Source organism: Callionymus lyra, chromosome 12 (genome assembly GCF_982586985.1).
Source record: "Callionymus lyra chromosome 12, fCalLyr1.hap1.1, whole genome shotgun sequence".
Taxonomy (NCBI): Eukaryota; Metazoa; Chordata; class Actinopteri; order Syngnathiformes; family Callionymidae; genus Callionymus; species Callionymus lyra.
Window position 1 is genome coordinate 7,200,407 of NC_141829.1, and position 25,796 is coordinate 7,226,202.

General features: G+C 31.6%; 2 protein-coding genes across 4 annotated transcripts in view; one reads left to right on the plus strand and one right to left on the minus strand.

Moving 5' to 3' along the window:
* gdap2 (ganglioside induced differentiation associated protein 2) overlaps window positions 1-1,609 on the minus strand; it is a 32,329-nt gene extending 30,720 nt beyond the window's left edge. For both annotated transcript variants that reach the window (XM_087804042.1, XM_087804041.1), the window contains exon 1: window positions 1,424-1,609. The gene's annotated coding sequence lies outside the window, so the exon portion shown is untranslated. The remainder of the gene's footprint in view (window positions 1-1,423) is intronic.
* wdr3 (WD repeat domain 3) lies at window positions 1,231-23,519 on the plus strand. Of its 2 annotated transcripts, none has more exons than XM_087804040.1 (27): window positions 1,231-1,359; window positions 4,481-4,674; window positions 4,739-4,948; window positions 5,004-5,122; window positions 8,913-8,991; window positions 11,517-11,612; window positions 11,667-11,765; window positions 11,842-11,943; window positions 12,021-12,121; window positions 13,082-13,183; window positions 13,995-14,225; window positions 14,297-14,390; window positions 14,452-14,553; window positions 14,624-14,706; window positions 15,900-16,038; window positions 16,100-16,156; window positions 16,239-16,339; window positions 17,204-17,315; window positions 17,390-17,524; window positions 17,596-17,646; window positions 17,718-17,783; window positions 19,072-19,164; window positions 19,368-19,418; window positions 20,457-20,500; window positions 20,558-20,686; window positions 23,113-23,206; window positions 23,271-23,519. In XM_087804040.1, exons 2-27 carry the CDS (start codon window positions 4,504-4,506, stop codon window positions 23,424-23,426), a joined length of 2,817 nt encoding a protein of 938 aa, XP_087660166.1. In that variant the 5' UTR covers window positions 1,231-1,359; window positions 4,481-4,503; the 3' UTR covers window positions 23,427-23,519. The 2 variants fall into 2 exon arrangements, with proteins under 2 accessions (XP_087660166.1, XP_087660165.1); XM_087804039.1 differs by lacking the exon at window positions 1,231-1,359 and adding an exon at window positions 2,345-2,398.
* The last annotated feature ends 2,277 nt before the right edge of the window (window positions 23,520-25,796 follow it).

Here is a 25,796-nt window from a genome sequence, read left to right on the forward strand (position 1 = left end):
TATCGTAGTTTGTAAAGTAAAATAAATGGTAAATATATTTCAGGAAATTATAAACATCTTACAGGAAATTTTAAATGTGCTTCATAGACGGTAAATTGTATTTTGAGTTTATACATTTGTTTTAAGAAACTGTAAAGTTGTTTTAGAGGTTTTAAGATATTTTCCATAGTTCATCATTCTTTTCATAATTTGTAAAAGTGTTTCAGAGTTTGTAAATTAGTTTCAGGAAATTTTGTTTATGAGACTGTAAATTTGTTTTTTAGAAAATTGTAAAGTTGTTTCAGATGTTTTTACATTTGTTTCAACGATTGCAAATTTGGATTTTTTAAATATTTACCACAATTTGTAAAGTAAAATAAATGGTAAATATATTTCAGGAAATTATAAACATGTTTCAGGACAATGTAAATGTGTCTCATAGTTTGTAAATTTGTTTTGGTGTTCAAAAGTGTTTTTAATGCGTTTGAGAGTTTGTAAACTTGTTTTCAGAGATGGTAAATTTTTTCATGAGTTGATACAGTTGTTTTAAAGGTTACACAAATTTTTCATAATTCGCCATTCTTTTCATATTTTGCAAAAGTGCTGAAGAGTTAGTAAATTTGTTTTTCAGAAAACTGTAAAGTTGTTTCACATTTTTTTTTTTTTTTTTTTTACATTTGTTTCATAGATTGCAAATTTGTAAATTTAATTTTGAGTTAGTAAATTTGTTGACAGGAAATTTTGTTTCAGGAAATTGTAAATTTGTTTGTGTTTCATAGTTAAAAAAAAATTTCAAGGCAATTTTAAATTCGTTTCAGAGTTTGTAAATGTGATTCCTAGTTTGTAAATTTGTTTCAGAGTTTATAAACGTGATTCATAGTTTGTACATTTGTTTCAATTTTTTTATTCGTTAGTAGTTTGTAAATGTGCCAATTTGTTTTGGGGAAATTTCAGAGTTTGCAAATGTGTTTCAGTAAATGGTCATTTGTATCAAAATTTACAAATGTGTTCCACAGGTTGTACATCTGAATTGCTGGGACACCGTAGAAAAAAAAAGCGATTGATGTTTTTACTGACATCTTGTTAAAACAGCAAACATGTCTATTGTAAAAAAAACATAAACTATATTTGCTTAAACACGCACATTGACAAGTGTGGGAAGTTTTGGAATTTCAACACTAGAGAAACTAACATGAGGAACTCGAGCTTCTTAGAATGTGTTGTTGTTTTTTAAGATTAGGTTCTAAGAGTTAGAAATAAAACACACAACAGTTTAAATCTTAAAACGCTAAACTACGATATTTAAGGTGGTTTTAAGTCACAAACTGAGGATTTACCTGTAAAAAAATCATAGGAAACTAAGTCAACATGAAGGTCAAGGTGAGAAAATATTGTTGTGTTTGTCATGTTCGGATCTTCTGACCATTAAAGAACATTTACTCACCTTGACAGTCGGGGAAAAAAAAGATGGAAATATCGAAGCACGTCAGCTTAAGATCGATGGAGTCTTATCGCTCATCGTTGTTGTCATGACAATGAACGAATTAATCCTGAATAAAAGAGACGACGTCAAAAAATGTAGGAGTTTAGTTTACACATGTAGCAGAGCTGCTAGGAGCTCGCTAGCGTAACAAAGCGAGTGCACACGGCAGGATCCGGTTTAACGTTTCAGTGTAAGACGTCGATGAAACAACGTTTAAAATGTACATTTCCTCATTACGTGGCTATTTATAGTTTAGCCAACACTGTTTAAAACCTGAAGAAATAAATGTATTTTTAATACATAAAATATGAGCGGTTATTAATAACGATGGGTTGTGATTACGATACTGGTTAGTATTTTAAATACAGAATATTTTTTGGGGACGATAAACACTCTGTTATCTATATATGTATTTTAAATTGATGATGTATTTGAAAGAAAAAAAACGATGTTTTAATGCATTTACAATTTCCGGAACTGGCGTTCTCGATTGAATTAGCTTGATAAACCATATCAGCTGACACGATCGTTGACATTTTTTTTTGTTGTATCTGTGTTTAAATAAATAAAAAAATCATGATTCTTGAATCACTTGATTCAAATAAAGCATAATGATGACATTGAATTGTAATGTTTTAATAATATAAATAAGTATAAACACCTGACGAATTCACTTCCGCTTTCCATTTAGACAAGAGCAATCGATTAGATCCGTGCTGTTAAAAACAACGATTTAACAATTTTTTTAAAATTTAAATTGCAACATATTCATTAAATGACACGTTGAAATAATTTAAAATTGATGAGTGTGATTTCTATAAAAAATAAAAGTTTTAAACTTGGATGTACTTGTTCATCTGTTCTCGATTCGTTATGTCTGAGATGCCTCACTGACACCAACACAACCGCTACTCTTCCACACAGAGCATTTCTAAGGTAAAACAAGATCATTTGCGTAAAGTTAACCTTTTTGAAACAAGTGAAGATGCGTTAAACACCTGTTAACTAGTAGGGTATCCGTAAATATGCACAAAATCCAGTTAGTTGCGCGAAACTTGGCTCTAAATATCTCCACGTGGGTATAGCAACACGGCGGTGATGTTGGTTACGCTCGTTTCCCTTCAAAGGGGATCCCGGGTGAGCGGAGACAGTTTGTTGGATAGGAACCGTGGCCGCACAGGCATAAGCTCCGAGTTCGGGTGTTCTTGAAACACAAAACAATCACCCCCTCGTCACACAAGCGTGTTTTGTAAAATAAGTAAAACATTTTATTTGGTTTAAAAGGACATTTTTCTCGTAAACATAACATGATTTAAAACGAGCACGAACTAATATACTGTTTATGAGATCGTGTTTGTATTAGTTCGTTGTTTTAAGACTATTGTGAGGCTTTTATCTTGTGTTTTGTCTTGTAAAAATTAAAGAATAATCGAATCACATTAAACCAGTATTTAATATTGTAAAGACGATTCCAGTTACACAAGTATCCTGTGATCAATAACAAGTTATTGATTATTAGAACCGGTGAAAATGAAGTCATTTCTGGTCGACCTTAATAATACTGAAAATTGTTCCATTTCAGTAGTAAATTGTTTGATTATAGTTTAAAATTGTTTGATTGTAGTTGAAAATTGTTTGATTATAGTTGATAATTGTTTGATTGATTATAGTTGAAAATTGTTTGATTGATTATAGTTGAAAATTGTTTGATTATAGTTGAAAATTGTTTGATTGATTATAATTGAAAATAGTTTGATTATAGTTGAAAATTGTTTGATTATAGTTGAAAATTGTTTGATTATAGTTGATAATTGTTTGATTGATTATAGTTGAAAATTGTTTGATTGATTATAGTTGAAAATTGTTTGATTATAGTTGAAAATTGTTTGATTGATTATAATTGAAAATAGTTTGATTATAGTTGAAAATTGTTTGATTATAGTTGAAAATTGTTTGATTATAGTTGAAAATTGTTTGATTGATTATAGTTGAAAATTGTTTGATTATAGTTTGAAATTGTTTGATTATAGTTGAAAATTGTTTGATTGATTTTAGTTGAAAATTGTTTGATTGATTTTAGTTGAAAATTGTTTGATTATAGTTGAAAATTGTTTGATTATAGTTGAAAATTGTTAGATTATAGTTTGAAATTGTTTGATTATAGTTGAAAATTGTTTGATTATAGTTGAAAATTGTTTGATTATAGTTGAAAATAGTTTGATTATAGTTTGAAATTGTTAAATTATAGTTTGAAATTGTTTGATTATAGTTGAAAATAGTTTGATTATAGTTGAAAATTGTTAGATTATAGTTGGAAATTGTTTGATTATAGTTGAAAATTGTTTGATTATAGTTTGAAATTGTTTGATTATAGTTGAAAATTGTTTGATTATAGTTGAAAATTGTTTGATTATAGTTGAAAATTGTTTGATTATAGTTGAAAATAGTTTGATTATAGTTGAAAATTGTTAGATTATAGTTTGAAATTGTTTGATTATAGTTGAAAATTGTTTGATTATAGTTGAAAATTGTTTGATTATAGTTGAAAATAGATTGATTATAGTTGAAAATTGTTAGATTATAGTTTGAAATTGTTTGATTATAGTTGAAAATAGTTTGATTATAGTTTGAAATTGTTTGATTATAGTTTGAAATTGTTTGATTATAGTTGAAAATAGTTTGATTATAGTTTGAAATTGTTTGATTATAGTTGAAAATTGTTTGATTATAGTTGAAAATGGTTTGATTATAGTTTGAAATTGTTTGATTATAGTTGAAAATAGTTTGATTATTAGTTGAAAATTGTTAGATTATAGTTTGAAATTGTTTGATTATAGTTGAAAATAGTTTGATTATAGTTTGAAATTGTTTGATTATAGTTGAAAATTGTTTGTTTATAGTTGAAAATTGTTTGATTATAGTTGAAAATTGTTTGATTATAGTTGAAAATTGTTTGATTATAGTTGAAAATTGTTTGATTATAGTTGAAAAACTATTGTTATTTTTTCACCCTGACAGAGTTTGCACCTGCGAGGCTGGTCATGGGTTTAACTAAGCAGTACCTGCGTTACGCGCCCAGCGCGGTGTTCGGGGTCATCGGCAGCCAAAAGGCCAACATCTGCTACGTGACCCTGAGAGGAGAGAAGGGTCGCTTCGTTGCCGTGGCAGCCTGCGAGCACGTCTTCGTCTGGGATGTGCGGAAAGGAGAGAAGGTTGTTGTCGAAGTTTGACTCTGCTGTGGATTTCGTCTGCTTGACCTCTGCCCTCCGCGACCAGGTGCTGATCCTCAAGGGTCAGAAGCACGAGGTCACCTTCCTCTGCGCCTCGCCCGACGCCGCCCACGTCGCCGTGGGTTACGAGGACGGATCCGTGAAGATCTTCAGCCTCGCCAGCGGCGAGAGCAGCGTGTCGTTCAACGGACACAAGTCGGCCGTGACCGTCATGCACTACGACGCGCTGGGAGCCCGGCTGGTCACGGGGTCAAAGGTCAGTTGACGACATTGAAAATAAACACAGTTGTCATGAAGGAACTCTCGTGCAGGACACGGACGTGATCGTGTGGGACATCATCAACGAGTGTGGACTCTACCGGCTCAAAGGACATAAAGACGTCGTCACTCAGGCCTTGTTTCTGAGAGACAAGAACCTTCTTGTCACCAGGTTAGTTAGTTACTCTAGTAACTATTGAAGCATCTTCACATTGTTTCTGAGAGACAAGAACCTTCTTGTCACCAGGTTAGTTAGTTACTCTAGTAACTATTGAAGCATCTTCACATTGTTTCTGAGAGACAAGAACCTTCTTGTCACCAGGTTAGTTAGTTACTCTAGTAACTATTGAAGCATCTTCACATTGTTTCTGAGAGACAAGAACCTTCTTGTCACCAGGTTGGTTAGTTACTCTAGTAACTATTGAAGCATCTTCACATTGTTTCTGAGAGACAAGAACCTTCTTGTCACCAGGTTAGTTACTCTAGTAACTATTAAAGCATCTGCACATGTTATTTATTCTGAGAGACAAGAACCTTCTTGTCACCAGGTTGGTTAGTTACTCTAGTAACTATTGAATCATCTTCACATTGTTTCTGAGAGACAAGAACCTTTTTTCCACCAGGTTGGTTAGTTACCCTAGTAACTATTGAATCATCTTCACATTGTTTCTGAGAGACAAGAACCTTCTTGTCACCAGGTTGGTTAGTTACTCCATTAACTATTGAAGCATCTTCACGTTATTTATTCTGAGAGACAAGAACCTTCTTGTCACCAGGTTAGTTAGTTACTCTAGTAACTATTGAAGCATCTTCACATTGTTTCTGAGAGACAAGAACTTTCTTGTCACCAGGTTAGTTAGTTACTCTAGTAACTATTGAAGCATCTTCACATTGTTTCTGAGAGACAAGAACCTTCTTGTCACCAGGTAAGTTACTCTAGTAACTATTAAAGCATCTGCACATGTTATTTATTCTGAGAGACAAGAACCTTCTTGTCACCAGGTTGGTTAGTTACTCTAGTAACTATTGAATCATCTTCACATTGTTTCTGAGAGACAAGAACCTTTTTTCCACCAGGTTGGTTAGTTACCCTAGTAACTATTGAATCATCTTCACATTGTTTCTGAGAGACAAGAACCTTCTTGTCACCAGGTTAGTTAGTTACTCTAGTAACTATTGAAGCATCTTCACATTGTTTCTGAGAGACAAGAACCTTCTTGTCACCAGGTTAGTTACTCTAGTAACTATTAAAGCATCTGCACATGTTATTTATTCTGAGAGACAAGAACCTTCTTGTCACCAGGTTGGTTAGTTACTCTAGTAACTATTGAATCATCTTCACATTGTTTCTGAGAGACAAGAACCTTCTTGTCACCAGGTTGGTTAGTTACTCCATTAACTATTGAAGCATCTTCACATGTTATTGTTTCTGAGAGACAAGAACCTTCTTGTCACCAGGTTGGTTAGTTACTCTAGTAACTATTGAATCATCTTCACATTGTTTCTGAGAGACAAGAACCTTCTTGTCACCAGGTTGGTTAGTTACTCCATTAACTATTGAAGCATCTTCACATGTTATTTATTCTGAGAGACAAGAACCTTCTTGTCACCAGGTTAGTTAGTTACTCTAGTAACTATTGAAGCATCTTCACATTGTTTCTGAGAGACAAGAACTTTCTTGTCACCAGGTTAGTTAGTTACTCTAGTAACTATTGAAGCATCTTCACATTGTTTCTGAGAGACAAGAACCTTCTTGTCACCAGGTTAGTTACTCTAGTAACTATTAAAGCATCTGCACATGTTATTTATTCTGAGAGACAAGAACCTTCTTGTCACCAGGTTGGTTAGTTACTCTAGTAACTATTGAATCATCTTCACATTGTTTCTGAGAGACAAGAACCTTTTTTCCACCAGGTTGGTTAGTTACCCTAGTAACTATTGAATCATCTTCACATTGTTTCTGAGAGACAAGAACCTTCTTGTCACCAGGTTAGTTAGTTACTCTAGTAACTATTGAAGCATCTTCACATTGTTTCTGAGAGACAAGAACCTTCTTGTCACCAGGTTAGTTACTCTAGTAACTATTAAAGCATCTGCACATGTTATTTATTCTGAGAGACAAGAACCTTCTTGTCACCAGGTTGGTTAGTTACTCTAGTAACTATTGAATCATCTTCACATTGTTTCTGAGAGACAAGAACCTTATTGTCACCAGGTTGGTTAGTTACTCCATTAACTATTGAAGCATCTTCACATGTTATTGTTTCTGAGAGACAAGAACCTTCTTGTCACCACGTTGGTTAGTTACTCTAGTAACTATTGAATCATCTTCACATTGTTTCTGAGAGAAAAGGACCTTCTTGTCACCAGGTTGGTTAGTTACTCCATTAACTATTGAAGCATCTTCACATGTTATTGTTTCTGAGAGACAAGAACCTTCTTGTCACCAGGTTGGTTAGTTACTCTAGTAACTAGTTACTCTAGGTACTATTGAATCATCTTCACATTGTTTCTGAGAGACAAGAACCTTCTTGTCACCAGGTTAGTTAGTTACTCTAGTAACTTTTGAATCATCTTCACATGCTATTGTTTGTGAGAGTCGAAAACCTTCTTGTCCCCAGGCTGGTTAGTTAATCTAGTTACTGGTTAGTTACTCTAGTAACTATTGAAGCATCTTCACATTGTTTCTGAGAGACAAGAACCTTCTTGTCACCAGGTTGGTTAGTTACTCCATTTACTATTGAAGCATCTTCACATGTTATTGTTTCTGAGAGACAAGAACCTTCTTGTAACCAGGTTGGTTAGTTACTCTAGTAACTAGTTACTCAAGGTACTATTGAATCATCTTCACATTGTTTCTGAGAGACAAGAACCTTCTTGTCACCAGGTTAGTTAGTTACTCTAGTAACTATTGAAGCATCTTCACATGTTATTGTTTCTGAGAGACAAAAACCTTCTTGTCACCAGGTTGGTTAGTTACTCCATTAACTATTGAAGCATCTTCACATGTTATTGTTTCTGAGAGACAAGAATCTTCTTGTCACCAGGTTGGTTAGTTACTCTAGTAACTAGTTACTCAAGGTACTATTGAATCATCTTCACATTGTTTCTGAGAGACAAGAACCTTTTTGCCACCAGGTTGGTTAGTTACTCCATTAACTATTGAAGCATCTTCACATGTTATTGTTTCTGAGAGACAAAAACCTTCTTTTCACCAGGTTGGTTAGTTACTTTAGTAACTATTGAATCATATTCACATTGTTTCTGAGAGACAAATACCTTCTTGTCAACAGGTTGGTTAGTTACTCTAGTAACTTTTGAATCATCTTCACACGCTATTGTTTGTGAGAGTCGAAAACCTACTTGTCCCCAGGCTGGTTAGTTAATCTAGTTACTGGTTAGTTACTCTAGTAACTATTGAAGCATCTTCACATTGTTTCTGAGAGACAAGAACCTTCTTGTCACCAGGTTGGTTAGTTACTCCATTAACTATTGAAGCATCTTCACATGTTGTTTCTGAGAGACAAGAACCTTCTTGTAACCAGGTTGGTTAGTTACTCTAGTAACTAGTTACTCAAGGTACTATTGAATCATCTTCACATTGTTTCTGAGAGACAAGAACCTTCTTGTCACCAGGTTGGTTAGTTACTTTAGTAACTATTGAATCATCTTCACATTGTTTCTGAGAGACAAATACCTTCTTGTCAACAGGTTGGTTAGTTACTCTAGTAACTTTTGAATCATCTTCACATGCTATTGTTTGTGAGAGTCGAAAACCTTCTTGTCCCCAGGCTGGTTAGTTAATCTAGTTACTGGTTAGTTACTCTAGTAGCTTTTGAATCATCTTAACATGTTATTGTTTCTTAGAGACAAAAGCCTTCTTGTCACCAGGTTGGTTAGTTACTCTAGTAACTAGTTCCTCTAGTAACCACTGAACCATCTTCACATTCTTTCTCGTCCAGCTCCAAAGACAGCTTCGTCAAGTGGTGGGACATGGACACGCAGCATTGTTTCAAGACCGTGGTCGGCCATCGCAGCGAGGTGAGACACCGACATCCCATAATACTCTTATACATGACAGCTTACCAAGAGACTTAACATAGTGTTGCCGCTCAGGGCGTCAACACTTTGAAGGAGCGACAAGTCTTTTGTTTCCAGACCTGCTTTTCTGCGACTCTAAATTTAGCATCAGTGGATCATTGCTTGAATTATACACAGTTGTAATACTTGGACTTTCTAGATGGACCTGTTTGTTGAAACAACTTTTGTGCTGTAACAAGTTAATTATAATATGATCATGTTAAATTGGTATGAAATGACATTGAGTTTATGTCAACTTTATTATAGTTGAAAATTGTTTGATTACAGATGAAAATTGTTTGATTATAGTTGAAAATTGTTTGATTATAGTTGAATATTGTTTGATTATAGTTGAAAATTGTTTGATTATAGTTGAATATTGTTTGATTATAGTTGAAAATTGTTCGATTTTATATTTGAAAATTGTTTGATTACAGTTGAAAATAGTTTGATTATAGTTGAAAATAGTTTGATTATAGTTGGAAATTGTTACATTATAGTTGGAAATTGTTTCATTATAGTTGAAAATAGTTGGATTATAGTTGAAAATTGTTTGATTATAGTTGAAAATTGTTTGATTACAGTTAAATTGTTTGATTATAGTTGAAAATTGTTTGATTATAGTTGAAAATAGTTGGATTATAGTTGAAAATTGTTTGATTATAGTTGAAAATTGTTTGATTATAGTTGAAAATTGTTGATTATAGTTTAAAATTGTTTAATTATAGTTGAAAATTGTTTGATTATAGTTGAAAATTGTTTGATTATAGTTGAAAATTGTTGATTATAGTTTAAAATTGTTTGATTATAGTTGAAAATAGTTTGATTATAGTTGAAAATTGTTTGATTATAGTTGAAAATTGTTTGATTATAGTTGAAAATTGTTTGATTATAGTTGAAAATTGTTGATTATAGTTGAACATTGTTTGATTATAGTTGAAAATTGTTTGATTATAGTTGAAAATTGTTTGATTATAGTTGAAAATTGTTTGATTATAGTTGAAAATTATTTGATTATAGTTGAAAATTGTTTGATTATAGTTGAAAATTATTTGATTATAGTTGAAAATTGTTTGATTACAGTTAAATTGTTTGATTATAGTTGAAAATTGTTTGATTATAGTTGAAAATAGTTGGATTATAGTTGAAAATTGTTTGATTATAGTTGAAAATTGTTTGATTATAGTTGAAAATTGTTGATTATAGTTTAAAATTGTTTAATTATAGTTGAAAATTGTTTGATTATAGTTGAAAATTGTTTGATTATAGTTGAAAATTGTTGATTATAGTTTAAAATTGTTTGATTATAGTTGAAAATAGTTTGATTATAGTTGAAAATTGTTTGATTATAGTTGAAAATTGTTTGATTATAGTTGAAAATTGTTTGATTATAGTTGAAAATTGTTGATTATAGTTGAACATTGTTTGATTATAGTTGAAAATTGTTTGATTATAGTTGAAAATTGTTTGATTATAGTTGAAAATTGTTTGATTATAGTTGAAAAGTATTTGATTATAGTTGAAAATTGTTTGATTATAGTTGAAAAAAGTTGGATTATAGTTGAAAATTGTTTGATTATAGTTGAAAATTGTTTGATTATAGTTAAATTGTTTGATTATAGTTGAAAATTGTTTGATTATAGTTGAAAATTGTTTGATTATAGTTGAAAATTGTTTGATTATAGTTAAATTGTTTGATTATAGTTGAAAAAAGTTGGATTATTGTTGAAAATTGTTTGATTATAGTTGAAAATTGTTTGATTACAGTTAAATTGTTTGATTATAGTTGAAAATTGTTTGATTATAGTTGAAAATTATTTGATTATAGTTGAAAAAAGTTTGATTATAGTTGAAAATTGTTTGATTATAGTTGAAAATTGTTTGATTACAGTTAAATTGTTTGATTATAGTTGAAAATTGTTTTATTATAGTTGAAAATTGTTTGATTATAGTTGAAAATTGTTCGATTTTATATTTGAAAATAGTTTGATTACAGTTGAAAATAGTTTGATTATAGTTGAAAATTGTTTGATTATAGTTGGAAATTGTTTGATTATAGTTGAAAATTGTTTGATTATAGTTGAAAATAGTTGGATTATAGTTGAATATTGTTTGATTATAGTTGAAAATTGTTTGATTACAGTTAAATTGTTTGATTATAGTTGAAAATTGTTTGATTATAGTTGAAAATTGTTTGATTATAGTTGAAAATTGTTTGATTATAGTTGAAAATTGTTTGATTACAGTTAAATTGTTTGATTATAGTTGAAAATAGTTTGATTATAGTTGAAAATAGTTGGATTATAGTTGAAAATTGTAATATTTCAAATTGATGTAAAACAAAAATGTGTTTGATTAAAAACAAATTAAAACTGATGTCCATGACTTGATGAGAGTGATTGGTCTTTGTCTCTTAAAAAACTTCTATTAATTTACTTAAAGCGACTACTGTAGTCATGGTAACAACTCGTGTAACGTTGCTGCAGGTGTGGGGGATGGTGATGTTGAACGAGGAGAACCGACTCTTGACAGGTTCTGGCGACAGTGAGCTCAGAGCCTGGGACATCACATACCTGGATGAGGTGAGTAGAACCTGCTGGTCCTTCAGATACACTTGTAATGTAACTCTGGCTCAGGAACGTGTGGAGGGAGAACCTGAGGTGAAGAAACCCCTGCGTGATGAAGCCGATGGCGATGAAGAGGATGCTGACGGCATGGATGAAAGTCCTGAAGAGGTTTTTGTACTGAATATTGTTTTTTTTTAATAACGAAGATGAGGATTAAACGTTTGTTTTTTGTTCATTTCCTCAGAGGGTTCTGACGTGTTCTAAAGCCGGTTCCATCCTCCGAGAGACCAGAACCCGAGTCGTGTCTCTCGCCACAGACGCCAAAGCTCAAGTCATCGCCTGCCACGTGAGCGTTGAACCTTCAACCGTCACCGACGTCTGGATACAAATTCATGATTGTTTCGTTTTCACCGACGTTTGCAGGGAACTGACTCCGTCCTGGAGCTGTTCTCGGTTCTGTCCGAGGAGGACGTGCAGAAGAACATGAACAAGAAGATGAAGAAGGCGAGAAAGAAGGCGGCGAAGTAGGAGAAAATACTTCAGTATTTGATCAGGGTTGAATTTAAAAAAACTAAAAACTGTATCCTTTAAAAAACAAAACATTTAAATAAAAATAAAAAATACATTTAAATTATTTATTTTTTAATTATTGGTATTAAAAAGTTAGATTCTATGTTTACAATAATGTATTAATTTAGAAAATGTATATAAATATTTTTAAAATTTGATTATTAAAAAAAACAACTCCATGCTTAAAAAAACAAAACATTTAAATAAAAATAAAAAATACATTTAAAATATATATTATTTAATTATTGACATTAGAAAATTAAATTATATGTTTTAAATAATGTATTCATTTAGAAAATATATATATATAAATATTTTTATAAATCGATTATTAAAAAAACAACTCCATGCTTTAAAAAACAAAACATTTCAATAAAAATAAAAAATACATTTAAAATATATATTATTAAATTATTGTTATTAGAAAATCAAACTCTATGTTTAAAATAATGTATTCATTAAGAAAAATGTATATAAATATTTTTTAAATTCTATTATTAAAAAAACAACTCCATGCTTTAAAAAATAAAATACATTTAAAATATATATTATTTAATTATTGGTATTAGAAAGTCAAATTCTATTTTTACAATAATGTATAAGTTTGGAAAATGTATATAAATATTTTTTAAATATTTTCGATTATTAAAAAAAACAACTCCATGCTTTAAAAAAAAATACAATATTTCAATAAAAAATAATCATTTAAAATAAGTAAACGGTTCAATATCCTGAAGCCACAGATTTACAATAAATAAATGAACAAAATAAATCGTAACTTCATTGTTAAGTTCATTGTTGATCAGGTTTGATGAGAACATATGGAATTAAAAAAATCTGGACAAACACGTTAAGTCTCGTCGCGACTGAGGTGCGTCACTAACTTGTCTGCTCTCTGGCGCCCTCTGCTGTAGAGCCGCTGGTGACGCAGACCCGCAGCAGGAAGTGCAGGTGAAGAGAACCTTGAAGGACGAGATCGTGAAGCTGAGCAACATCAAGGCTTCGGCCAAGATAAGGTCAGTGACGTCATCAACTCATGGACGCAAACATCAGAGAATTGAATGATTTAATTTTACGTTTATGTTGAAACCTTTTTGTGAAAATGTTTGTTTTATAAGCGTTAAGTAATAATTGTATTTGACCATTAGTTATTGAAGGTTGAATTTGTTTTTATTGAATAATTAAAACAATTAAAGGTTGAATTTGTTTTTATTAAATAATTAAAAAAGTAAAAGGTTGAATTTGTTTTGAATAAATAATTAAAAATATAAAAGTTTTAGTTTGTTTTTATTGAATAATTTAAAAGTAAAAGGTTGAATTTTTTTTTTTTTTTTTAATAATTTTAAAATAAAAGGTTGAATTTGTTTTGATTAAATATTTAAAAAAATAAAAGTTTGAGTTTGTTTTTATTGAATCATTTAAAAATAAAATAATGAATTGTTTTTTATTGATAAAAAAAGCTTGAATTTGTTTTTATTGATTAATTTAGAAAAAAGATTTAATTTGTTTTATTTAATAATTTTAAAATAAAAAGTTGAATTGGTTTTTATTTAACAATTGAATCATTTCTAAATAAAAGGTTAAATTAGTTTTTATTCAATTATTTATATATGGAAAGGATTAATTTTTAAATAAACAAAAGTCATGTTTATCGTTATTTATATTGAGTTTAAAGGGCAAATTATTTAAAAATTGGTATATTTAGAAAATGATTGGTATTATTGGATAACATTTTTTTGATTTATTTTATTAAAATGTAAAAACATAAAAAAAAGAAAATTAAATGTCTCGACTTCCGTCCGAACTAAAAACCAAACTCACCCTCAGGTGGGTGGACTGTCTGTCATGTGCCGGCGGCGAGCTGAAGGTGGCGCTGTTGCTGCAGAACAACACCATCGAGACCTACAGCCTGAAGACCCAGGACGCGGCTCCGGTCGCCAACAAGACCTCGCGCCTCACCCTGGGGGGTCATCGCACCGACGCCCGCACTCTGGCCTTCAGCTCCGACAACCTGGCGCTGCTGTCGGCGTCCGGAGACACCGTCAAAGTCTGGAACAGGTTCGGTGTCTTTTAATACTTGTGTAAAGTAAAGTGGACACGGGTGAAGAACCAGTTCTTTCCTGGTGCAGGTCCACGCTGCAGGTGGTCCGGACCATGGCCTGCGAGTACGCGCTCTGCTCCCTCTTCGTCCCCGGAGACCGGCAGATCATCCTGGGAACAAAAGTACGGACTCGCCGTCCAACTGTCCGTCACCTCAGCTGTCAATCATGATGTCTCTCCTCAGACGGGGAAGCTGCAGATCTTCGAGCTGGCCTCAGGAGTCCTGCTGGAGACCGTGGACGCTCACGGCGGATCCTTGTGGTCTCTGTGCCTGTCACCGGACCAGGTACGCGCCGTCACCGTTCGTTTGGCTTTTGTCGATAAAGTTTGTTACAGCGGTGCGTTGTGGTTTTCAGAGGGGCCTCGTGACGGGCGGCGCCGACAAGACCGTGAAGTTCTGGGACTTTGAGCTGGTCAAGGATGAAGGGAGCGGTCAGAAGTAGGTTCTAGAGTTGAGGGTTCAATTCTCCGACGTCAGGATAATAGATCCATGTTGACGTTTTTAATTATAATTTACTTATTGTTTTTGTTCAAATAATATAATAAATTGTATTTATAGTTATTATTTATTTTTCATTGTTTTCAACTTTTTACAATTACAATTAAACTAGAAAATATAAGTATAGAAAATGTTTTTGTTTAAATAATCAAATCAAATCAAATGTATTAAAAATATGAATTATTATTATTTATTTATTTTACTTTTTAGAATCACAAACTCAGTTTCCAAAATATAAATATAGAAAATGTTTTTTTTATATGATAAAATTAAATAAAATGTATTTAAAAAATATATATATATATTTTTAGAATCACACTATAAATATATAAAACATTCTCTATTTATAAAAAATATATATATATATATCTTTTTACATTTTTACAATTAATATTTTTTTTACTTTTTATAATCACAATTAAACCCAAATTTGATTAAAATTAAAATGTATTAAATCTAAATGTGTAAGAAAACCAACTATATAATAAAACAAAATCAAATGTATTAAAAAAAATATATATATATATTTTTAGAATCACACTATAAATGTATAAAACATTCTCTATTTATAAAAATAAAAAAATATTATTTATACAATATATAAATATATGTACATGTTGGTTGTAATTTTTATTCTTGTTTTTTTATTCATTAAAAAAAAAAAGAAAAAAGAATTATACAAGTGATTGTTTTGGTTCATAAGTATTTAGTTGAAGGTTAACTAAATAATTAACTAATAATAGTAATAAATAATAATAATAATAGTAACTAATAATAATCATGTTTTGATATTTTATGTTTATTGTTCTACAGAATTAAGTTTTTCTCTTCCTTCCCTGTTATCATTTAAAATAATGTAAGTGTTGGTGCAAACTTATACTCATAGTAGAAATAGTTAAAGGTTTTACTTATTGTTTAGTTAACAATAAAGAACTGTAGTCTATTATATATTTATAGTATTTCAGAATCATAAACCTTTGTAGTATTTACTGCTGTTCAAAGATTGACGTTTTTAATTAATTAATTACAGAGTTTACTTGGATGAACTCAGATTTATTCCAATTAATGATATTTTACAATGTAATTAAGTGTGTTTTCAGTTAAAAGTTGTGTTTGATACGTTTCACCATCAGGAGGTTGACGCTGAAACACACTCGCACGCTCCAGCTGGAGGAAGACGTTCTGTGCGTGAAGTTCTCTCCGGACCAGAGACTGGTGGCCGTGTCTCTGCTGGACTGCACTGTCAAAGTCTTCTACGCCGACTCGCTGAAGGTGAAGAACCTCCAGAGAAATTAAATCAAACTAAACTAAAACAATCGTTCTTCTGTTTTAGTTTTTCTTGTCTCTGTACGGTCACAAGCTGCCGGTGCTGTGTCTGGACATTTCTCACGTAAGTCAACATTGTTCCACTTTTTTTTTACCTGTAAAAGTATAAATTGTAACGTTTTAAAAGTGACTTCTGCCCCCTACAGGACAGCACGATCATTGCAACAGGGTCCGCTGATCGAAACGTGAAGATTTGGGGTTTGGACTTCGGCGACTGTCATCGATCCATGTTTGCTCACGACGACAGGTACATTTTCTCTAAAAGTTAAATCATTATTAAGACTTTTTATACTTCTTTGAAAATTAATACATTCTTGATGTCATTTTAATACATTTTCTTTAGAAAATACAACTAAATTATTAGTGATATTCATCCAATTTAAGACCTTTTCATCACCTTTTTTCAAATAAAAGTATTTGTGATATTCTTACATTATAACACATTTTTCTACTTAAAAACTAAAATATGAGAAATATTCTGCCTTTTTAAGACTTTTCTACCTAAAAAGAATCAATTTTAGGTGATATTATTTTTTCAATACAAAAGTGATATTTCATTTCAAGAATATAGTTCCTTTTTTTAAATAATAATTTATCCTATAATGAATATAATTATTAATGTTTTTTTCTTCTTTGAAATAATATAATAAGTGATTTTCTTTTTCCATTTTAAACCCTTTTCCTTGTTAAAAATACAATTATAAATGATTTTCTTTCATTTAAAACATTTTTCCTTTTAAAATATGAAACGACTCACGATATCCTTCCATTTTAACCCTTTTTTTCTTTAAAACATTTCAATTATTAGTGGCATTCTCCCATTATAAGACTTTTTTTCTTTTTTAAATAATATAATTAGTGGTGTTCTACCATTTTAAGACTTAATTTATTTTAATAGAATCAAACTATATTCTATAGATATTCTATGATTTTAAACCTTCTTTTATGGTTAAAAACAAAAGTATTTGTTGATATTCTTCTATTTTTAAGACTTTTTGAGGAACATGTTGTTTGTTGGTATCTTAACAACCTTTAAAATATCATTTCTTTTTTTGTATAATCCTATTTAACCTTCACTATATTGAATATATTTCGAACCTGTTCTCCACAGTGTCATGTTCCTCCAGTTCCTCCCGAAGACGCATCTGTTCTTCACGGCCGGGAAAGACAAGAAGATCAAACAATGGGACGCAGACAAGTTTGAACTGGTTCAGACGTTAGAGGTGAGAATTAAAAAAAACCCCATATATTTCTTTAAACCCCTAAACTTGACCCGTGTGTCGGTCCAAACCTTCAGGGTCACCATCGCGAGGTCTGGTCTCTGTCCGTCAGTCCCAGCGGCGACCACATGGTGTCCTCGTCGCACGACATGTCTCTGCGACTGTGGGAGAGAACGAGGGAACCCATCGTCCTGGAGGAGGAGAGAGAGATGGTCTGGTCGTCCTTTACTAGAGCCGGAGTTATGTTGGTTTATCTTGTGTTCATGAAGACTCGTGTCTGCAGGAGCGAGAGGCCGAGTTCGAGGAGAGTCTGGCCAAAGGAGACGCGCCTGTGGTAACGAGACATTAAATAATAATAATTATAATAATAATAATAATAATAATAATAAGTGAGATGTTGTGCAGGTTCCTGGAGAGACTCAAGCAGAAGCTGCACCAGCTGCCAAGAAAACAGTGGAAACAATCAGAGCTGTGAGTTTGAAAGTTTGCTTCATTTATGTTATTGTTTTATTATAAATAACATATTTAAACCATATTTATTTGGTTATTATCTATTAGTGTCTTCTCTTTTGAAAAATACATTTGTTAGTGATTTTATTCTATTGAAGACTTTTTTTATTTAAAATAAAATACATTTAATATAATTCGATTTCAAGACTTTTTTCTTAAAAACAAAGACATTATTAGTGATTTTGGTCAATTTTAAGAGTTTAATAAAAATAAATAAATACTAGTTCAATTCTTGGATTTTCTTTTCTTTACAAACATTAGTGATATTCTCTTAATATTAAGATTATAAAACATTTTTCTTCATAAACAATCTTTCTTTCTTTAATAAAATACAATTATAAATGATATTCTTACATTTTGTTTAGACAACAATTTTGTTTAATTATTAGTGATTTTCTCAATTAAAAAAACACATTTTAATTATTTTCTTTTTTATAAAAACATTAGTGCTTTTCTCTAATTTCAAGACATTTTACATAAAAAAAAAATCTTACATTGTAAAAGAATATGTGTTTAAAAAATAGTGATATTTTACATTATAAGAACTTTTTTCCTTTTAAGAGAAAATTAATTATTGTTGATGTTTATCAATTTTCAGACATTTTCTAATAAATAATAAAAAAAAAAAAAATACTAGATCAATTCTTCTTTTATAATGTTAGTGATCATTTTAACACATTTTGTCTTCTTCATAATAAATAAAAATATTATTTTAAGAACGTTTCTTAAACAAGTGATTATAATAAATGATGTTTGTTTACTTTTTATTTAATAAATAAATAATTACTAGTTAAATTCTTCCTTTTCTACCTATAAAAACATTTGTTTCTCATTTCAAGACTTTATTCTTACATTTGAAGTCATTTTTCTTCTTAAATGTAATTATTTGTTTTGGTCCTCAAGTCTAAGATGGTTTTCTTTAATAAGAAAAAAAAAATTCTAGTTAAATTCTTTCATATATTTCTTAAAAGAAATGTTTTTGTGATCAATTTCAAAGCATTTTTTCTTCTTTTAATAAAAACAAACAATATTCGTCCATTTAAATTATTTTTTTCTTGAAATTATTGCTGATATTCTCTATTTTAAGACTTGATTAAGTCTTAAAAATAAAAATAAATAATCAGTAAATTCTTTTACTTTTTTTTAATAAAATAAAATGATTCGACATGTATTTATCTTAAAATAATATTTTTCGTCTACATACGTTTAATTTCTTCATCACATGAATCTCTATGTTCTTGCTGTTCAGGCCGAGCGCATCATGGAGGCTCTGGAGTTGTACAGAGAAGAAGGAAAGAAGATGGAGGAGCACAGGCTCGCCTGCGAGAGAGCCGGGAAACAGGTGAGGATCGTTACAGTCGGAGCACAACAACTTGAGCTAGATTTGTAAACACAAGAGTCACGACTGGTCAGAATTCAAACAGTCGTTACAGAAAACGTCGCCTCCTTGTTCTCTGTGAAAAATGATGCAACGTTTTGAGGAACACCTACCCCTCCTTTATATCTACCTGTATTAACTTGAACCCTTGTATTTCTTCTGGTCAGATCCCGCCACCAAAACCTAACCCTATTCTCGTGGCCTTTGGAAACGTGTCGGTGAGTACAACATAAATACAAGATAATTACAACGTAAATATATGATAATTACAACGTAAATATATGATAATGACAACGTAAATAAAATGTAAATACAAGGTAACTACAATGTGATTACAAGATAAGTACAGCGTAAATAAAATGTAAATACAACGTTAAGACGAGTACAACGTTAAGACAAGATAAGTACAACGTAAATAAAGTGTTAATACAAGGTAACAACAACGTGATTACAAGATAAGTACAGCGTAAATAAATTGTAAAAACAACGTTAAGACAAGACGAGTACAACGTAAATATAATAATAACAAGTTAATTACAATGTAAATACAACGTAATTGCAATGTAAATACAAGGTAACTACAACATGATTACAAGATAAGTACAGCATAAATAAAATGTAAATGCAACGTTAAGTCAAGATGAGTACAACGTTAAAACAAGATAAGTACAACGTAAATACAAGATTATAACAACGTAATTCAAATGTAAATACAAGGTAACTACAACGTGATTACAAGATAAGTACTACGTATATACAAGTTGAATACAACGTTATGATAAGTACAGCGTATAAACAACCTTAAGTACAAGATAAATACAACCGATACAGAAGACAAATACAATGTAAATTCAAGACAAATACAATGTAAATTAAATGTAAATACAACATAACTACAACATAAATACAAAGTATACACAAGAAAAGTACAATGTAAATACAACATATATTACAATGTAAATACAACGTAAATAGAATATAATTTCAACGTAATTCAAATGTAAATACAAGATAAGTACAATGTAAATACAAGATAAGTATAACGTAAATACAATTTAAATACAATATAATTTCAAAGTTATTTAAATGTAAATACAAGATAAGTATAACGTAAATACAATGTAAATACAATATAATTTCAACGTAATTCAAATGTAAATACAAGATAAGTACAACGTAAATACAAGATAAGTACAATGTAAATTCAAGTCTGGACTGAAGGTCTGGAGTCGACTCACTGATTTCTGCTCCCACAGCGAGAGCGTTACGTGTTGGACGTCATCAAGAAGGTCCGATCAAGGTAACGTACGACGATGTTTCTCAAGCTTCTCTGTGACGACGTGTGTTGAACCTACAGTGAGCTGGAAGTGTCTCTGCTGGTTCTACCTTTTCCATACGTGCCCGACCTGCTGACCCTGTTCAACCGATACATCCAGGAGGGTCTGGACGTGGAGCTGGTCTGTCGCTGCATGTTCTTCCTGCTCAAGTAGGTATTATTTAGTGACGATCGCCAGGACTGTGTGTCAGGACTCTGATGATACGATATATAGTAATACTGTAGTAACCAGGATATATGTGTAGTATTGTCCAGTACTTGACTCTGGTGTTGTGATAGTGTAGTAACAAGGATATATATGTAGTATTGTCCAGTACTTGACTCTGGTGTTGTGATAGTGTAGTAACAAGTATATATGTGTAGTATTGTCCAGTACTTGACTCTGGTGTTGTGATAGTGTAGTAACAAGTATATATGTGTAGTATTGTCCAGTACTTGACTCTGGTGTTGTGATAGTGTAGTAACAAGGATATATATGTAGTATTGTCCAGTACTTGACTCTGGTGTTGTGATAGTGTAGTAACAAGTATATATGTGTAGTATTGTCCAGTACTTGACTCTGGTGTTGTGATAGTGTAGTAACAAGTATATATGTGTAGTATTGTCCAGTACTTGACTCTGGTGTTGTGATAGTGTAGTAACAAGTATATATGTGTAGTATTGTCCAGTACTTGACTCTGGTGTTGTGATAGTGATGTAACAAATATATATGTGTAGTATTGTCCAGTACTTGACTCTGGTGTTGTGATAGTGTAGTAACAAGGATATATATGTAGTATTGTCCAGCACTTGATTTTGGTGTTGTGATAGTGTAGTAACAAGTATATATGTGTAGTATTGTCCAGTACTTGACTCTGGTGTTGTGATAGTGTAGCAACAAATATATATGTGTAGTATTGTCCAGTACTTGACTCTGGTGTTGTGATAGTGTAGTAACAAGTATATATGTGTAGTATTGTCCAGTACTTGACTCTGGTGTTGTGATAGTGATGTAACAAATATATATGTGTAGTATTGTCCAGTACTTGACTCTGGTGTTGTGATAGTGTAGTAACAAGTATATATGTGTAGTATTGTCCAGTACTTGACTCTGGTGTTGTAGTATTTACAGACCACATGACTCTTGACGAAGTCGTAACTGATTTCATTTTTTTTCAAACCAAAATATGTCCAAACATCAGCTTTAAAAAATGCTGGAGTCACTGTATCCTCTCGTCCTCAGTCATCACTGTATCCTCTTGTCCTCAGTCATCACTGTATCCTCTCGTCCTCAGTCATCACTGTATCCCCTCGTCCTCAGTCATCACTGTATCCTCTCGTCCTCACATCACTACACGACTAAAAAGTGTATTTGATGATCTACGATTAGTTTAACTCTGAATGTTCGTTTTTTTTGTTTTGTTCCTTTGGTAAGTAAGTAAGTAATTTTTTTTGGCTTTTCCAGACCAGGGTCACAAAGCGCTTAAACAATCAAAACAATACTCAATAAAGTATATACTTTAAAGGTCAAGATAAAACTGATAACACAACAGGAGTTCCAGAAAATCAAGGAAAAGCCTGAACAAATAAAAATGTCTTCAGATGTTTCTTGAAGGAGTCAGTAGATCATCAAACACAGAGATGGTTCCAAAGCTTAGGAGCAACAGTCTGGAAGGATTTCTCTCCTCTGGTCCTGAACCGTGTTCAGGAACCATCAGTAGATTCTGATCCACAGACCTCAGAGCCCGAGCTGGGGTGTAAGTCTGGATCAGATCACTGATGGAAGGTCTGACCATGAATAGATCTGAAAGTAAGAACCAGAATTTTAAAATGATCCTGAAAGAAACTGGAAGCCAGTAAAGAGTTTGAAGGATCAGAGAAATGTGAGTTCTTCTACTAGAGCGGCTCAAAATTCTCGCTGCAGAGTTTTGAATCAACTGCAGACGAGACACATCCTTCTTGTTAAGACATGAAAACAAACTGTTACAATAGTCCAGACGAGAAGAAACAAACGCATGGATTACAAGCTCCAGATCATGTTCCGACAACATTTTCCTAAGTTTAGAGATTTTTCTCAGTTGAAACAGTTTCTGGTCAGTTTTCTTCAGTGTTGAACAAGAGACATGTCTTTATCAAATACAACACCCAGGTTTCTCAGGCTCAGTTTGACAGACTGACCTAAGTCACCCAAGTACTGACTCAACCCTGGAATCTTATCATCAGGAGCAATCACCAGAGTTTCAGTTTTGTCCACATTTAGCTGTAAAGTGTTTTCACTCATTGTTTGATTTCTAGCAAACAATTGACTAAGTTCAGCTTCTGGGGCTCAGTTGGATCAACAGAGCAGTAGAGCTGGATGTTATCAGCAAAAATATGATAAGAAACATCAGGAAATCTCTGAATGATTTTACCGAGGGGAATCAAGTACAGCAAAAACAATAAAGGACCCAGAACAGAACCTTGAGGGACTCCACACAACAGATCTGCCGATTCAGACCTCATTTGATTGGCAGATACATTTTTTTTTTCTTGTTCCTTCTAAACAACATCAGTTGCTCAAGGTTGCGAGTTTGAAACCATGGTAATTTTCTCACCAGGATCCACTTCGGTCAGATCTCCAGCAACCAGATGCTTCTGCCCGTCATGGACCAGCTGCGCACGAACACCCTCAGTAAAGTCCAGGAGATCCGAGTGAGTAGATGACACCTGGAGTCACCAGAGTAGAACGTGTCTTGACCTCGTCTTCGTTCTGCAGGACGTGATGGGCTTCAACGGCGCCGCCCTCAGCTTCCTGCAGCGCGAGGTGGAGGCTCGAGAAGACGTGATGTTCTTCGCCGACACCACCGGACAACTGAAGGAGAAGAAGAGGAAGAGGAGGAGGAGAGAGAGAATGATCCTCAGCATCGCTTGATCTTGTTCGTCGTTCAATAAACTCTTGTTTCTCATGATGTTGTTGACGTAAATACACACTTTATATAAAATGAATAAACTCTTGTTTCTCACAACGTTGTTGGCGTAAATACACACTTTATATAAAATGAATAAACTCTTGTTTCTCACAACGTTGTTGACGTAAATACACACTTTATATAAAATGAATAAACTCTTGTTTCTCACAACGTTGTTGACGTAAATACACACTTTATATAAAATGAATAAACTCTTGTTTCTCACAACGTTGTTGACGTAAATACACACTTTATATAAAATGAATAAACTTGTTTCTCACAACGTTGTTGACGTAAATACACACTTTATATAAAATGAATAAACTCTTGTTTCTCACAACGTTGTTGACGTAAATACACACTTTATATAAAATGAATAAACTCTTGTTTCTCACAACGTTGTTGACGTAAATACACACTTTATATAAAATGAATAAACTCTTGTTTCTCACAACGTTGTTGACGTAAATACACACTTTATATAAAATGAATAAACTTGTTTCTAACAACGTTGTTGACGTAAATACACACTTTATATAAAATGAATAAACTCTTGTTTCTCACAACGTTGTTGACGTAAATACACACTTTATATAAAATGAATAAACTTGTTTCTAACAACGTTGTTGACGTAAATACACACTTTATATAAAATGAATAAACTCTTGTTTCTCACAACGTTGTTGACGTAAATACACACTATATAAAATGAATAAACTTGTTTCTTACAACGTTGTTGACGTAAATACACACTTTATATAAAATGAATAAACTCTTGTTTCTCACAACGTTGTTGACGTAAATACACACTTTATATAAAATGAATAAACTTGTTTCTAACAACGTTGTTGACGTAAATACACACTTTATATAAAATGAATAAACTCTTGTTTCTCACAACGTTGTTGACGTAAATACACACTTTATATAAAATGAATAAACTCTTGTTTCTCACAACGTTGTTGACGTAAATACACACTTTATATAAAATGAATAAACTCTTGTTTCTCACAACGTTGTTGACGTAAATACACACTTTATATAAAATGAATAAACTCTTGTTTCTCACAACGTTGTTGACATAAATACACACTTTATATAAAATGAATAAACTCTTGTTTCTCACAACGTTGTTGACGTAAATACACACTTTATATAAAATGGATAAACTCTTGTTTCTTACAACGTTGTTGACGTAAATACATACTTTATATAAAATTAATAAACTCTTGTTTCTCACAACGTTGTTGACGTAAATACACACTTTATATAAAATTAATAAACTCTTGTTTCTCACAACGTTGTTGACGTAAATACACACTTTATATAAAATGAATAAACTCTTGTTTCTCACAACATTGTTGACGTAAATACATACTTTATATAAAATTAATAAACTCTTGTTTCTCACAACGTTGTTGATGTAAATACACACTTTATATTAAATGAATAAACTCTTGTTTCTTACAACGTTGTTGACGTAAATACACACTTTATATAAAATTAATAAACTCTTGTTTCTCACGACGTTGTTGACGTAAATACACACTTTATATAAAATGAATAAACTCTTGTTTCTCACAACGTTGTTGACGTAAATACACACTTTATATAAAATTAATAAACTCTTGTTTCTCACAACGTTGTTGACGTAAATACACACTTTATATAAAATGAATAAACTCTTGTTTCTCACAACGTTGTTGACGTAAATACACACTTTATATAAAATTAATAAACTCTTGTTTCTCACAACGTTGTTGACGTAAATACACACTTTATATAAAATTAATAAACTCTTGTTTCTCACGACGTTGTTGACGTAAATACATACTTTATATAAAATTAATAAACTCTTGTTTCTCACGACGTTGTTGACGTAAATACACACTTTATATAAAATTAATAAACTCTTGTTTCTCACAACGTTGTTGACGTAAATACACACTTTATATAAAATGAATAAACTCTTGTTTCTCACAACGTTGTTGACGTAAATACACACTTTATATAAAATGAATAAACTCTTGTTTCTCACGACGTTGTTGACGTAAATACACACTTTATATAAAATGAATAAACTCTTGTTTCTCACAATGTTGTTGATGTAAATACACACTTTATATAAAATTAATAAACTCTTGTTTCTTAGAACGTTGTGAACGTAAATACACACTTTATATAAAATGAATAAACTCTTGTTTCTCACAATGTTGTTGATGTAAATACACACTTTATATAAAATGAATAAACTCTTGTTTCTCACAACGTTGTTGACGTAAATACACACTTTATATAAAATGAATAAACTCTTGTTTCTCACAACGTTGTTG

What these genes read in the sequence shown, in the direction of transcription:
- wdr3 (XM_087804040.1), top strand. Translation starts at nt 4,504, where the DNA reads ATGGGTTTAACTAAGCAGTACCTGCGTTACGCGCCCAGCGCGGTGTTC. An exon ending in GGCTGGTCACGGGGTCAAAG is followed by an intron (nt 4,949 to 5,003) that starts GTCAGTTGACGA and finishes ACTCTCGTGCAG; the next exon opens with GACACGGACGTGATCGTGTG. An exon ending in GTAAAGTCCAGGAGATCCGA is followed by an intron (nt 23,207 to 23,270) that starts GTGAGTAGATGA and finishes TTCGTTCTGCAG; the next exon opens with GACGTGATGGGCTTCAACGG.